Source organism: Pseudorasbora parva, chromosome 3 (genome assembly GCF_024679245.1).
Source record: "Pseudorasbora parva isolate DD20220531a chromosome 3, ASM2467924v1, whole genome shotgun sequence".
NCBI classification, from domain to species: domain Eukaryota; kingdom Metazoa; phylum Chordata; class Actinopteri; order Cypriniformes; family Gobionidae; genus Pseudorasbora; species Pseudorasbora parva.
This window is the reverse complement of record NC_090174.1, coordinates 9,167,938-9,183,961: the sequence shown is the minus strand read 5'-3', so window position 1 is coordinate 9,183,961 and position 16,024 is coordinate 9,167,938. Positions and strand designations below refer to the sequence as shown.

The window sequence follows — 16,024 nt, the reverse complement described above, 5'->3', positions numbered from 1 at the left end:
AAGCAGAGGTGTGATATCAAAAGCTCGCCCACACTATCGTTGATGCAGAACAATTATTTATGTTGGTGTTAAACAGTTATAGAAATGTAGAAATTAAAGCTAAAGCTCCACTCTCCTCCTGAAAATCCAGAGAAAAGTCTGTTAGTGCTAGCCTGGTTAAAACCAGACCATTCTCAGTAGTAACTGAGCTATGGTCTGGCAATGGTTCATAGATAAATCATTTCCAAAGGGGCGTCACCAACAGACATCAGTCAAATACCTGTCCGCGGCGACTGGACTGCAGTTGTATGGATCCTGACGTGCCAGCTCCACAGAGCACAATTTCAAGATTTTCTATTAAATTTATGTAATATTTCCCTCAAATCATCAATGTACTGATTTCACCCTCTGCTAAAAGATATACCCATCGTGCAGGTCTTCTGTCAGAATTAGATTTAGAATTGAGCTTGTGTCTATATAATGTGTGTGTCCGGTGTGCGACCCCCTTACCATTCATTTACCCACCAAAGGGGCAAACCGAATCCAGTCGGCAAGACAGCAATATCATCTTGTATAGATATGAAGGCTTCAAGTGTTGTTCTTTGCGCTTGTTTTAACGAAAACTAAAAGTTTAAATCACTTAAAACAGACGCGATAGCTAATTCGAACGAGTGATGTTGCACAGCGGCATCCATCTTAGTAATGTACGAAATCTGCTTCACCATCGCTGCGCTGTCGTCATCGTGTAAAGCCCATCCCAACATTTCTGATTGGTGCCACGATTTCGACGGATTAGAAATGGGTTTGAATGGGCTCTTTTGCCAGACTACTTGCAGAGCAAATCTAAATTTGCCGGAAATTTTCTGGGTTTTCCCAGGCTATGTTAGTGCCTCAGTGACACCTTCACTCAGACAAGCTGTCATTCTCAGCTGTCATGGCGTCACACCCCTTGTTTTTATAGCATCAATTAACAAAAAATAAACTTATTTAAAAAACGAAACACTTAAAATGATATTATCTTGATAAAAATTGCCTACAATGACAGAAACCAACTTTGGGGGGAAAAATATTTGAAGTGTAGCCTAATTTGATTTAGTTTGTCTGGCGTCCATTAGAAAACACGGAGAGTGGGTTATGAGTAGTCAACCCCAAGTGGGTTATGTGTAGCCTATCCACCACTTGGGGCGTGGAGGCTTTAGTTTCTGAAAGGAGTGCTAAGGTAAAAATGTAATTGTTGACTTCAAGAATTCATATCCTGTGAATGAATAAAACTCAAAACGGCTTGCCATACTATTCATCTCTAGCCTACTGTCTGTGAGTCATAGCGGAGACGGTTCTCAGTTCAATGAATCACTGACTCGAGAACCGCACAGACTGATTCAGTTCGTTCGTGAACGAAGCATTCGCGGTCAACCGAAGATCCGACTCAAAAGAATGAATCGTTCGTTCGGTAACCGGACATCGATTGAGCGGAAAAGCGTGTCCAGTGCGAGCTGTCAACGTCCATTTCTCTTCCATATCCACTTTCTATCGGCCCTAATGTGGATGTGAACGCAAAAAGTGACTGGCAGCAAATGTGAGTTGGATGTGAGCGTAATGATATTTCATTGCAGCTGTGCATGTATGATGATCTGTGATGCTTTCTCATTGTGTGCTTCAGTGGTCAGGAAGGGAAGTTATGTGTGGTGAGAAACACATCTGTGGCCTGGCGTTTATTTTGTATAGCTCCGGTTTGCAAAATAACCTCGGGTAGACGCTTATGTTTAGACAGAGACTGTCCACTAAAACATATTTTGGTCCCAAGCGGATGAGGTGGTTTGCGTCGGACGTGGCGCTCATTTAAATAACCAACACAACGCAGCTAACTTAACGTTACTCATCTTTAAAAATGAACACACATTGTTTTACAATGTCGTGGATGTGATGTGGAAAGCATATTACATGTTCTGTGGCTCCATTCTGACATGAACAACAAATCCTTAAATATTAAAATAGACTATAATTACAAATGTCCAAAAAGCTTTTTAAATGAGTCTACTGCATGTGTTAATTTAGTTTGCATATCTTAAAGTGATAGTTATTCCAAAAAATTAACATTTTGTCATTTACTCACCCCCACGTTTTTTATTTTCTTTGTCTGTTAAAGGCACAATACGATTTTAGATTATATATGTAAAAACCACTAGAACAATTTTATGTTTTGTTGACTTGTGTACTTACTGTGTTCCAAATGTTTCCAACTATGTTTAAATACAGATAAATAAATGATTTTAACCAGGACACGGACCGTGTCTATGCGTCGCCTATCAATGACATCATACCCGTTACTCTCGATTTCTGGTTTAATTTTGTAGAAACCATGGAAACCCCAAAGATGCTTTAATATATTATGTGTTTTATTAGACAGATGAACAACTCTTTGGATACATTCATCGAAAGAAAATGAAACATAGTTATACAGCTCAACACAGTTTGTCCTATTGTTTAAATCTCCTTTTCTTGATTTACCGCGAGTAGCATACCGTGTTTTACCCATAGACCGTAAAAAAATATGGACGACTCGACATCATCCGTTTCCACTTGCCATATTTGAAGCTTTTAGGCGGCCTGCACGGAGCTGACATCTTGGGACCGAGTCTGCGCTGTAGCGATTTCGGGACCGGAGTTGCGCAGTAGAGTGCAGGAAGTAGAGCAGTCGCGATATCAAAAGCCCGCCCACACTCTCGCAGATGCAGAACAATTAATTATGTTTGTGTGAAATAAACAGTTATGGAAATGTAGAAATTAAAGCTAAAGCTCCAATCTGCTCCCAAAAATTCAGAAAAAAGTCCGTTAGTGCCTCAGTGACAACTTCACTCAGAGAAGACGTCAGTCTCAGCTGTCAATCATGACGTCACACCCCCCGTTTTTAAAGCATCAGATAACTAACTAAAACTAAACTTATTTTAAAAACGAACACTTGAAATGAAATCATCGTGATGATAACTGCCTTCAGTGACATAAACTAACTTTGGGGAAAAAATATTTGAAGTGTAATTTTATTGTTTAGTTTGCCTCGTGTCCATTAGAAAATACAGAGGGGCGGCTATACTGGGACCGGTCACCGGGGGGCGATCGAGGCGCGTAAGCTTCAGTATCTGAGAGGGAGACTGCAGGCTTGGTTTTACCCAAGGGGGTAATCTAGCGCTCGGAAAGCGTTCCACCCCTAGGGGCTGCCATTGCTAGGGGCAAGCCATCACCTGCTGTTAGCATCCCATTGACTCCCATTCATTTCTGAGTCACTTTGACAGTGAATAACTTTACATCTGAGACGTTTAAAGACTCCATGTGTCCATTGTTTATTTATAAAGAAACACGACAATGCATAAAAGGCTCCATTACCTTGTATCTTACACTATCGCCCCGCAGAAGCTGTTTTTGTAAAAATAGGCTAACGATTGTGTCATAACCAACGCGACTCTGTCGCACAGTTGAGAAATTACCGTATAGACCTGAGGAGACGCTCGCAGGCAATCTTTTACTGTCTATGAGACAATCGGGGGGACGTGGAGACATAAAGTCTGATAAAGTCAAGGGGGAAGAATGGGGAGAAGCCCATAGTGAGCCAAAAGCAACGGGAGAAAATATTTAAACAACGTGATTCACATTTCACTTTCCACAACTACTAGAAGACCTACAGCTGTCAGACAGGAGGCTCACGTCACATCTACGTCATCAAGCTCAGTCTGAGCCTGCGCAGTTCGCTCAGCCATCAGGAAGTGAGTGCTCCTATACTGACCTCACTTTCCGCCGTTGAAGTCAATGGGATAGCTCTGTCCATTTCTTTTACTTATTTCTATGGTTTTACCATGCCTAATATAGATATAGCTGACTACAGTGTGAACCACAGAGCGAACGTACAGAGACACATAATATAACATAACTTTCAACACACTCAAATGTATCTATCTAATATGATAAAACAGTGCTGTGTTACCCCACATATGCATGAGTGGAAGTGGAAGTGCTGGTCTGCAGTGTAAAAAAAGCTCCACGAAATCAAGATATCATCAAGTTATGCCTATGTTTTGAATAAGCGACCTCTGGTGGCGAAAAATTACATCTTGTGCCTTTAAACACAAAAGAAGGTATTTTAAACAATGTTGTTGGTACCCAGACAGTTAATGGCACCCACTGACTTCCATAGTATTTTTTTTTCATAGTATTTTTGTCTTCCATAGTCGTTAATAGTTTTTTTTCCCCCAAGAAACTCTTACAGGTTTAGAACAACTTGAGGGTGAGTAAATAATGACAACATTTTTATTTTTGGGTGAACCATCTCATTAATTTAATTATTTTTAGATGGCGCTTTTATACTTAGTTTTATATTTGATGATTCTTGTGTATCACTAGGTAGTTAGAAAGCGATTCAGACTTATTTTTAATCTAAAGGAATCTGGAACCAGTAGGTTTTGGTTAACCAATTACCAAAGTAAATGAAGCACAAACCTCTATGTTGTTCAGATGGTTAAACATTTTTAAAATAACATGTAGAGCATGTTGTGGGTGCCTACTGCCTAGTATTGTTTCCGCCCCATTAGCTTCAGCCCTAGACTTTTATGGAGTAAATCAGGAAGGGTATCTCTATTTTACCGGGCTGTAGTAGAAAACATTGTGGTATAGATTAACTGTAACTGCTTGCAGTGCAATTATAAGTGTGAGTTGGTCTGGTGCGGATGTCAGTGAGGATTATGAGTAAAAAATAGTCCTGGGAGTTATCGTGTGAGCAGTCAGGGAAGAAAAGATTTCAGATCTACACACAAGTAGGAGTTTGTGGCCTCTGGTAGAAAGTTTAAGTTTTTAATTTTATTGTTATAGAACCAATTTAAATATGTATTTTATTTATTATTATTCTTTATATAATGATTTGAATACTACAGCACCGTAGAGTCTAACACGTATACAATCCAGATTTTCCTGCAGGGACAAAGTATTTGAATGTCATTTTAACATATTATTTATCTTTTTGTCATTCTTAACATTTTCTAAATCTTTTTGTCTTATTCTGTAACTTTTTTCTTTTTGTACCAGAGATGTGCGATGAAAACCAGTCCTAAAGCAGGGCAAAGCCAATCAGGTATGTATTAGGGGTTTTTGCCATCTGAGCATTATATCAAATGGAAATCTGAATGATTTCTATAGTCATATACCACAAGATTTTTAAGGTTCTTCTAAAAACACCATCCAGCTGTCATGATGCATATCCTAAAAAAAATTAAAATTACCAAAAATAATGATTTTTTTTTATTGTATCATATCTGAAAACATATTTCTGGGACCTATTTGTTACTTATTGTTGTGAGTGTTTGTTTAAATCTTGTAAATCTATTAAAGTTTTCAATGCAGAACTAAGCTATTTTCTGTGAATGGGAGACTTATGATTCATTAGCCGCTAAAAGTAACTATAAGCTAATCAAATTGCAGTTAAAGGTAAAACTTTTGTTGCAGTTTTTTATGTTTATGTAAATAAATTTAATATGATTACAAATGCAAGTTTGTAAAGCACCCAGTGGCGCCTCCAGGGGGGCCAAAAAAAACTAACTAAATAAGCTTTTCCCCCATGTTGATTGTTTATGCTTGATAATATTAGAATAATATTTTAAGTTCTACACCTATTACCTTAAATATTTCACAACAAAATTCCACAGTAATGAACATTACTTTATTAAGGATTTTCTTCTCAAACTCCGCCTTCTCTTTACTCGTGCGTGCATGCGAGTTTTAGCGCACCACTTTAATCATACCGCTGGGTTCGTGTGAGGATCGCTTTGAGCTTGAAACTGACAAAACTCACAAGTAAACTTCAGATTCACAGTGTTTAACTCTCTGTAAAATAGGAAATTTGCCTGTTTTCATTTGATGCATGAAACAACTTCACTAAACATTATTTGTAGCGCCCGACAAGCTTTGTGTCTTGCTACTTTTACTGTACAAATTATTACTCGTGTAATTGCTTAAGCGGTGTTTCAAATGTGGACAAAACGTCAATAAAATAGCTGCTAAACAATGTTAATATTACATTTACATCAAGAAAGCAATTCCATGATCATACATTTGTTAGTTAACTATAAAAAACAATAACTCTAGAGAGGAGCATTTTGGGAACATATTTATCACCTGTTCATTATATTTTTACTTAATGTAATGATTTCTTCATTATTTAATAAGAATAAGTTTAAATGTTTGTTTAAATGTTTATATTTCACCAACGAATTGTAGAAACATAGTAAAAACAATTCTGTTATTAAAAGTTGTCTTGTAATTTTAATGTTCATACAACTCTTATTATTATTTGAATGTTGATTTATTACTCTTATTATTATTTGAATGTTGATTTATTACTCTTATTATTATTTAAATGTTGATTTATTACATTCATTTGAAGAATTAATTGATTATAAATTAAACTTTGTTTTCGACCGTCCGCATCCTGAATTTTCATTTCGGTGTGTCACTCATATAAATGTATTTACACAGGATTTACAATCGTGGGAAATGTGCTTTATGTTCAATAGCATCTAAATTAACTGGTTTCATGCAGGTCAAAAATGTAATTTAATCTGCATATCAACCTGACAAATTAGAAATTTCCCTGTGTATTTAGTGTGCCAGCCTAGGATTTTTACTGTCCCCCTCAGTCCACCCCATTACAAATTTCCTGGAGTTGCCACTGCAAGCAGTATACAAAAGTACAAATGGCCTCTTACATTAAAAATAAGGTGCATACAATATTTGACATTGGTTCAAATTAATTATTTACAGCTACTATGAGCAGTGAGCTCAATGTGCCAATGGGCTCCCCCACTCCTGGGGGCTCAGACCGGCTGCAGGATGGAGGTGGGATGGACTACAGGGACTGGGTTCGACGAAGCTATCTGGAGCTGGTCACCTCCAACCACCACTCGGTCCAGGCTCTCTCATGGAGAAAACTCTACCTCAGCAGGGCTAAGCTCAAGGCCTCCAGCCGAACCTCAGCCCTGCTGTCTGGCTTTGCCATGGTCAGTATATTACACTCTGTGATCCGTCATATATGTGCGGCTCTTCATACACAATGGCTGCGTTTGAATGCTTAGGTAGCTGACTTGTTGCCTCACTGCCCAAGCAATGACTTTGCAGGTAGCGAAGATACCTCCCAAAACTGATTTCGGACAAACTTCTGAGGTAGTGTAATGGTTTAATGATCTACACCCAAATAGAGTGAGCTATATATATAAATATTTGAAAATATTTGATTACTACAATAGTAATTTCATGCTAGAAATAACATCAAAATTTGGTTAAAAAAAATTATGTTTACACAAAGTGACCACCAAATGCGACTTTTTGACATTTATTTTTTCTGGAAGCTGTCATGGAAAAGAAACGTACAGGATTGTGGGGTATCATAGGCGAAGGATACATCTATGCTGCCTTCATCTCTGGAGACAGGAAGTGAAGCTAACTTTGGATTCAGATCAATTCCTACCTGGGAATGTATCCTCCAAAGGCAGTGTTTTTCAGCTTTTGGATGCAGCCTAAAAGTCTTGTATGGAAGATTGTTTCCACCACGGAATAAAAACTATTTAAAAGATAATTGATACATTTTTTCTCAAAATTCCTACTTTTTTTTCTTCTTGCAATTGTGAGTTATAATCAGAATTGCATGTTATTAACTCAATTGTTTAATATAAACTCACAATTGCACAAAAAAAAGTAAATTGTGAAAAAAAATCAGAATTACAATTGCATGTTTATAAACTAAATTCTTCTCGCAATTGCGAGTTTCTCATTTTTTTCTCTGAATTATGGGATATAAACTTGCGAGTTATAAAGTGGGGGGGGGGAAACAAAAAAGGTTATATGTCAATTTAGACTTTATAACTCACAAACTCACGTAATTCTGATGTAAACTTGCAATTGGGAGAAAAATGTTGCAAAAAGTTTTTTTTAATTTTTATTCAAGTTAATTTATTTATAAGCTTCCTTAGCCTTGTGTACTCACTTTAGATTGTAAAGCTTGTGTGTTGTTGAATTTCTTAGAAACATTAGATTGTTTGGAGATAAGATTGTCTGAAACATTGTCCTGTGGCGCTTTGAACCACTTTAGCCCAAAATAGATCATTTAAGGGACCATCCACATGACCGGAAGCATTGTTCACATTCATTTTCTCCATAGGGATTTCAAACATTCTTCAGTAAAGAGTTATGAAAGCAATAACTCTGAGATGAATCGCATCATTACAAACTTGGAGCAAGCAAACATGTATGAAAAGACAAGACTGTAACTAGTTCTATTATTATAATTCTATCTATTTTTATTGTATTTTATTTAAGGACAACTAAATCTTTATAAGTGATGATATAAATGTATTTTTAGCTTATCACAAAATATTCAAACACACTAGAGAGTCTGACTTACCTGACTGCATTGTTTGCAATGATTCATGGGAGTGGGCAGTATTGAGCTACCTTTAAAACAACAACTGCAACAATTGGGTTCTGGAGGTTAAACTCATAGGAAAATTATTTCTAACAATAACTTATAAACCTTTAAAGACAGCTGTGAGTTTTGAGGCTGTTAATCAGTGTTTTATTTGAACTTAGTTTTAAAATAATTGAACAGTTGAATTGGTGAAAAACATTACCCATGATGCTGTACAAAAAAAAATTCACCAGTCAAAACAGGCAAACCACACGCTTGTTAGCTCTGCTCACTCCCATGACGTAATCTACCTACACTCAAAATACATAATAATATGCATATTTTGCAATGACCTTTATATATATATATATATAGTACAGGCCAAATGTTTGGACACATTACTATTTATAATGTTTTTGAAAGAAGTTTCTTCTGCTCATCAAGCCTGCATTTATGTGATCAAAATACAGATTTTTTTTTTATATTGTGATATATATATATATATATATATATATATATATATATATATATATATATATATATATATATATATATAAAAATAACATTTTTTAATTTAATAGTTTATATTTCACTTTAATTGAATAGTTTATATTTCACTAAAGCTGTCAAGAACACAGTCTTGTACGTTTTATAGTGTCATCAATTTCAAATATTAAATACATTCTATTTTTTTATTATAATAAAATCTATCCATATATAGAGACAATTATATATATATATATATATATATATATATATATATATATATATATATATATATATATATATATATATATATATATATATATATATATATAAATCTCATATATGTATGAGAGAGAGTGAGAGAGGATTTTTATTGTTGATATCTAACGGTATTGTTTATGACAGCCACTTTAATATCTTAATGTGGTCATGACCAGGTGGCCATGGTGGAGGTGCAGCTGGAGATGCAGTACAACTACCCACGTTTCCTGCTCATTGCCTTCAGCGTATGTACCACAGTACTGGTGGCCGTCCACTTGTTCGCCCTCCTCATCAGCACCTGCATCCTGCCCAATGTGGAAGCTGTAAGCAACATCCACAATCTCAACTCCGTCTCCGAGTCTCCCCACGAGAGGATGCACCATTATATTGAGCTGGCCTGGGGCTTTTCCACCGCTCTAGGGATCATATTGTTCCTGGTTGAGGTGGTGCTTCTCTGCTGGATAAAGTTCTTGCCGGTAGACTCTGGGGCACAATCCGCGTCCGTCCAAGCAGCCCTTAAGCAGAACTGCAGCTCCCCTGTGGGTCCGCCCGGCCACAGTGGCTGGCAGGCGGCCTTGGCCTCCACCATCATCATGGTGCCGGTTGGATTGATCTTTGTGGTGTTCACCATTCACTTCTACCGTTCGCTAGTGCGACACAAAACAGAGCGGCACCATCAGGAGATCGAGGAACTGCACAAAATCAAGGTGCAGCTGGACGGCCATGAGCGAGGCCTGCAATCGGTGTGAGATCCAGGGAGGCTTTTCGTTTGGCGCAGGGTTCCATTGCTAGACTCTTTAGGCTTTCAAGCACATCAAAACTCCTCCTCAAGACTTTCTATATTGTTCTTAGAGGAACGGCCTTTTTGCCTGGTGAAAGAATAACTTGTGTAGAAACTATAGAGGATTTACAGCAAAAGTGCGCACGTTTACAAGATTTCAACTGCAAGGGCTATTTATTTACATTTCTTTAGGCTTTAAGTCAGTTGTGTTTTTAAGTGCCATTTTCTGTTTCTTTGCCTCTAAATACACTACATGAATGTCACAGAGTGGCTTTCTTTAATAGAATTTGTCTATTTCTCTTCCGTTTGCTCTGCCATTCTGGAACGATAGTTAATGTGCCACAGATAATGAGACCAAATGAGTTGGTCTTGGATCCATTATGGATCAGAGCTGCCAGAGTCACTGCCAGACTAAAATATCCAGCGTTTCCAATGTACATGGTTGTTCGAGCTTCAGTTTAAAGTGATTGTCCAGCCAGAAATTAACATTCTGTCAACATTTACTCATTCTCATGTCATTCCAAACCTGACTTTCTTTCATCTGAACACAAAAGAAGATATTTTGAATGTTTTGAATATTTTCAATGTGTTGGGTCCAAAACAACATTGGATCACTGTATGGACAAAATAACGCACTTCTGCAGAAGAAAGAAAGTAAGTCATACAGGTTTGGAACGACATGAGGGTGAGTAAATGATGACTGAAGGTTCATGTCTTTAACAAAAAACCTTTAAAAAAAGTGATGCACCACACACAGTCTATGTTTAATGGTTAGTGTGTAATACTGTAATTTTTTTCAGCCTGCAGAATTGTCATGCCAAAAAAAAAGATTCATTTTAAAGCTGTTACAGAAGTATCACTCATACTAGACCTATATGTAGTGCAGTATTTTTAGCTTGGGTGTGAAATCTAGACGCTTTAGCCATGCACAGTGCGCGCTTGTATTTCATTGAAGCTTTTGCATGTGTAATGTAATGCACTGTCATTTGTCAAGCACAAAGGTGGAGTTATATCCATATTTCACACAAGGCCAATTGAATGTTATTCCTTGGGCTACTAGAAGTTTACGCTGTGTGACAATAATCACGCTCGAATATGATTTGCTCCAAGAAATCACTTTTAATGGGGACAGTAAGTTTTAAAATACTTGAGAGAGACAAAGGGGCTTGCGTCACAGCTGAAAACGTTTAATGTGAACGGAGTTGTATCGTCAGAGTCAATTAGAGGAAAACATTCCAGGGGGGAAAGAAGTCGGACCAATTTCTGCCTGCCTTAACTAACTAATCTGACAAAAGTGCACTTGTAGTGTAGTCCACGGAGATGATGGATGTGTCCGGTTTATTTTTCAAGTCTGCAGACTGATTTCAACTGCTGTAGTTCTTTAGAATGCGGAGTTATAGTTTGCTGCGTCATTTCATGTCTGATGCATTAAGTTAATTTAATAGTGTGTTTATGAGTTTACTCTGTAATAAGGCATAGTGAAGCGCTACTCTTGTCACAGTTGCTCAAACAAGGGAACTTGACCAAAATTGTGTGTATGCTACTCCACTTGAAGGGGCTTTTAAAAAGCACTTTGCTTTGGTGTGTGGAAACCTACTTTAGTATCATTTTTTGATACTTTTGTTGCATTGTGCCACACTATCAGTAGAGAAAGTCAAGTGAAACATATTTTTGTGTCCAGAACACGTAGCCGACTATTATCGAAACGTTATGTTGAGCATGGCCATTTCACACTGTATGTACTTGTATGTTAATTTATGTCAAATAAACAGCCTATTTTGTTTACTTCAAAACGTTGTCATTTCTGTGCCCAATGGAAGTTTAGCGCGCATTTTTCATTACCAGGATAAAAAAAAAAACAATAAGGTGCATCCCACTGTGTGTGCTCTATTCCATGCTCTTTTGTACAAAATAGTGAGAGTAAGCAATGAAAAAATTCACTTTAAACTCAATTAACCGGAAAAAAACGTGTCTGAAATGGGATCTCTTTGAGTAGGTACTTATTTTGAATAATTACTTCACAAATGCTAAAAGTGTGTTCTATATCAGGGGTTTCCAACCCTGGTCCTGGAGCGCTGCCACACTGCAGATTTTAGCTACAACTTGAATCAAACACACCGAACCAGCTAATCATGATGGTGTTCAGGGCTGCTGGATAATTACAGATAGGTGTGTTGGAACTGAAATCTGCAGGGTTGGACACCCCTGTTCTATGTAGTGTGAATGTAATCTACAGTCGCCATGTTGTCATTATTATGTGACATTTGTGTCGCTTCACTGCCATTCTCAAATCCTCTCCCATGCCTCAAGGGATAGGGATCGTACGCACACTGCAGAATCTCGCCAGAAGTAGGTCATCCCGGTGTTTTTCTTATGAGTACTGTGAATTCGGACATATTTATTTTGTCACATACTGTTATGTTACTGTCCTACTGTATAGTAGGGAAGTATGCAAGCCTTTTTGGAGCCTTTGTGTGGAATGTTGAATGCTTCACACACTCAACTGTTACAGTGGGGAGGGGCTATGAGGCTGATGTTGAATAACCAAAATTACCTTAAATTCATTGTGTACATAGTGCATGAGTGTGTCATTTGGGACAAAAACTAATATACTAACTGCGTAATTTAAGTATTTTTTTTCGTTGTTGTTTTCTGCCTTTTAGTTAAAAACATTTATTTATTTTTTTACCTTAGTTCAGTGGAAAATTACACTCTTACTTTAAGAAACTAAATTATTATTTGTCTTGATTGGGAAATGTGCTTAACAATGTTTTTACAATGCAAAATAAAAAAGGCACAAAAATGTGCTTAATGTAGTTAACTTTGGGCTGAAATATTGCCCGGTCATGTAGGCTAGACTTGTGTGAGAATCATCATGTACTGCATTAGACTGATCCTGGTCGTTAGTATCCGTCTTTCGTTCACTCTGATCCTGGTCGTTAGTATCTGTCGTTCGTTCACTGGGAGCGAGTGAATGGTCAGGTTTCACGGCTGTGACTGGCAGGCGCACATGAACCAAGGCTGCACACTGCGACACACTGGCTGAGAAAAGAGATCAAATTATAATGCAAAAATGCTAAAAGTCTAGTCTACCTTCCGCATAAACGTTTTAAAAAATCATACATCAGAAACTTTAAAAGTGAACGGTGAATTTCTGTCATTTAAACAACCAAGAATATCCAAAATATGGATATTGTATACAATGATTATATTATTACCAATAGCACAATATTTAATCTCTGCATCTGAAATAGATGTTAAATGCATTAGGTTATGAAATATACTGTGGGATTTTTAGCTTTCTACATGCACACATACTGTTTACCCACAATACTCTTGGCTTCTTGGCATGACAAATGCATTGGAAGTAGGCCTATTATTTACCACAGAATATGTTTTCCTTTTTTGACTCATAGAGCCACATAATATTTACATTGCACAAAAGGTTCTTTAGATCATTCAAATGTTCTTTACACTAAGAATAAATTGTCATTTTATTATTCAGTAAGCATGTGCTAGTTTTGCATTGCACACAGTAATTCTAACCCTCCTGAGCATCTTCACATGAAAGTCCATATTCTGTCAGCAGGCCACAAACATTTACATTTAATTCATTTAATAAGGCCTGAACTGTTGAAAAACACAGCTCTCATCTCATCATCTCATTTTTAGTGTTATTGGGACTGTTTTTGATAAGTCACAAGTGTTTTAACTAAACAAATGAGCAGCCAAGTGTTGAACATCCTCTTCTGAACTCGGTGACATTAATTACTTCTCTAAATGAATAGTGATCCCTTAGGCTTGATTAGAAATTCAGGTGAAGCTGCCTTGTGCCACAGCCTAATGATGATGAAGTGAGAACAGGTGTGCAGTAGAGACCTAAAGCCACTAGATAAACTATAAAGGTTGAAAGGCAAAAGCAGTTCCCTTGTTGCCTAATCAATCAATGAGTTGACAAACAGATGCCTGAACCTGTTTCAGACAGGCTTCCAAGTTCTTTAATGCTTTAGAACAACTAGCCTATTTTACTTATGACTTGTTGCTATTAAGTAACAAGGCTACTTTTAAGGGAGAATAGTGTTTTTTCTAACGTGTTTTTGCGGTTTAAAAACGTGAGATGCAGTAGCCTTACAAGTGACAAGCCAGACCCACATCAAGATGTTTGGTCTGGAAACTCACCATTGACAGGGCTCAATCCGAGGGGCGCGCTCTGCACGCAATTGGATAGCGCTACAACAAACCAGAGCAACGAAGGTGAAACAGAGCTTGTTGATAGATTAAACATTCGCAGTATCCGGTCGGCAAACCTCAGAACAAATCTTACCTTCATAAGAATGACTTCAGTGCCGTTCTTTGTTCTTTTCTCAGAGAAAAGCTTAACTCCAAGTCTTCCAGAGTCGCGGCCAAAGCTGGTTCTAAAGACCGCCGTTTGCCAGTTTCTGTGTTAACTAGAAGCATGCAAGCGCAACTCGGCCGTCATTATTTTAAGTCCCGCCCACCGACTCTACACACGATGTGATTGGCCCGAGATTTGCTGCCGCTAGGGTGCGTCTAGATTTCTAGGCTAGAGATGCAGGTCAGCGGAACGACAAAAGACGCAAGGCGTTTTTTTTTTTTAAGAGGTAACCTTTTTAACTTGAGCAAAGCGTTTTTAGAATATGCGGCAAAAGAAACGGGCGCGAGTTCCAATGGTTCAACTAACTATACTAGACGTCTAGCGGAGTCTAACCGTTGAGCACATACATTGTCAAACAATGTGCAAGTAGCGCAGTGGAATAGAAGACTCATTCTGTGTGAACGACCTTGATTAATTTAAAAAAAATTAAGCAAGCGAAGGCATTGAAAACTGACCATACTGGTATCTTTGTCAACTGGTTTGGGAAGATTCTTAATGCCACCCTAGATCCTACCTGTATTTAAGGTTTGGCTAAAGTGTTTTTTTTTTGGGGGGGGGGGGGGGGGTTAGTTTCCAACTTCAGTAGAAGTTTAATGGCAACTAAGTGAGCTGTTGACTTGTTGAAAGTTTAAGCTTAGCAAGCATCCCAGCAGCGATGATGAGTGAAAGAACACTTCTGACTTGGTATTGCTGCCCTTTGGCATCATTGACCAAGATCTGAATGAGTTTAATCTTCTCTCTGAGCTGGTAACAATCTCATGTTTGTAGGTTATTCTCTGAAAAGTTTGAGCAGAGACCCAGTTTGATTTACTGACACTATCTTAAACCAATACAACGATAACTCTTTCTTGTCTTGCTCTTAACTGGTAGCACAAGCTCTGTAATAAATGTAGTGGTTTTTCAAGAGTTTTTAGGCAAGGGTGAACGCAGGGTCTCATGGGTCTGGGAAAAATTCCTTGGTCCTATTTTTAGGCCTGGAATATCAGTACAGTTCTTTGAATGCTCATTTAAAACTGAGTGCTCTGCAAAAACATGTTCAGTGGTGTTCTGAACCATTGGGTTATTGGTTCAATTAAGAACTTCTAAGGGGAAGTGTTTTAAGTTGTATAATATGTTTAATTATGGATATTTCCAGTTTTTTTTTTCCTCCTAATGATAAAGTATGCTTACAAGACACCAAAGCGCTGTGTAATATTGCTCCGCTGCACCGATGATATGGCAGCAAAAAACCTGAATGCAGGAATGACAGTATGGTTTAGCCATATTGGTCTAGAAAATCGCAACTTTTCATTTTCCTTAGTACATGATGAAACTATACACATCACAACATGTAAATAGGAAAATGGTGTTATTTAGTCACTTATTGAGCAGTAGGCTAGATGGAGCCGTTTACCTCCAGTCTTTGTGCTAAGCTAGGCTAGCAGTGGATGCTTCAGACAGGGTTATGGCATGTATGGAGATAAAAATGGTAGATCTGGACTTATCTAACTCTAACTTATCTAAACTTTAGTCTCAAAGTCAGCGTGTTCCTTTAAGACATTCAAAAATGGTCTTGAGACTTGTTTTTCATGCTCCTCCATTTCTCAATGTATGAAATGCAAGGTCTAGAAACCTATTAATTGAAAGTTGAACTCTTAACTTTAGTGTTTTATGGTCAAAGATGCCCGTCTAGTACATTTAA

The 16,024-nt window shown here is 37.6% G+C and overlaps 1 protein-coding gene and 1 non-coding gene across 2 annotated transcripts; both read left to right on the top strand.

The window, feature by feature from the left end:
* The first annotated feature begins 1,402 nt into the window (after positions 1-1,402).
* On the top strand, positions 1,403-11,740 carry orai2 (ORAI calcium release-activated calcium modulator 2). Its single transcript, XM_067437762.1, has 4 exons — positions 1,403-1,555; positions 5,050-5,095; positions 6,781-7,016; positions 9,343-11,740. Exons 2-4 carry the CDS (start codon positions 5,059-5,061, stop codon positions 9,913-9,915), a joined length of 846 nt encoding a protein of 281 aa, XP_067293863.1. The 5' UTR covers positions 1,403-1,555; positions 5,050-5,058; the 3' UTR covers positions 9,916-11,740.
* Positions 11,741-14,994: 3,254 nt separating this feature from the next.
* On the top strand, positions 14,995-15,090 carry LOC137072193 (Z30 small nucleolar RNA). The gene has a single exon (XR_010904642.1). It is a non-coding gene; the product is annotated as a Z30 small nucleolar RNA (small nucleolar RNA).
* Positions 15,091-16,024: the final 934 nt, after the last annotated feature.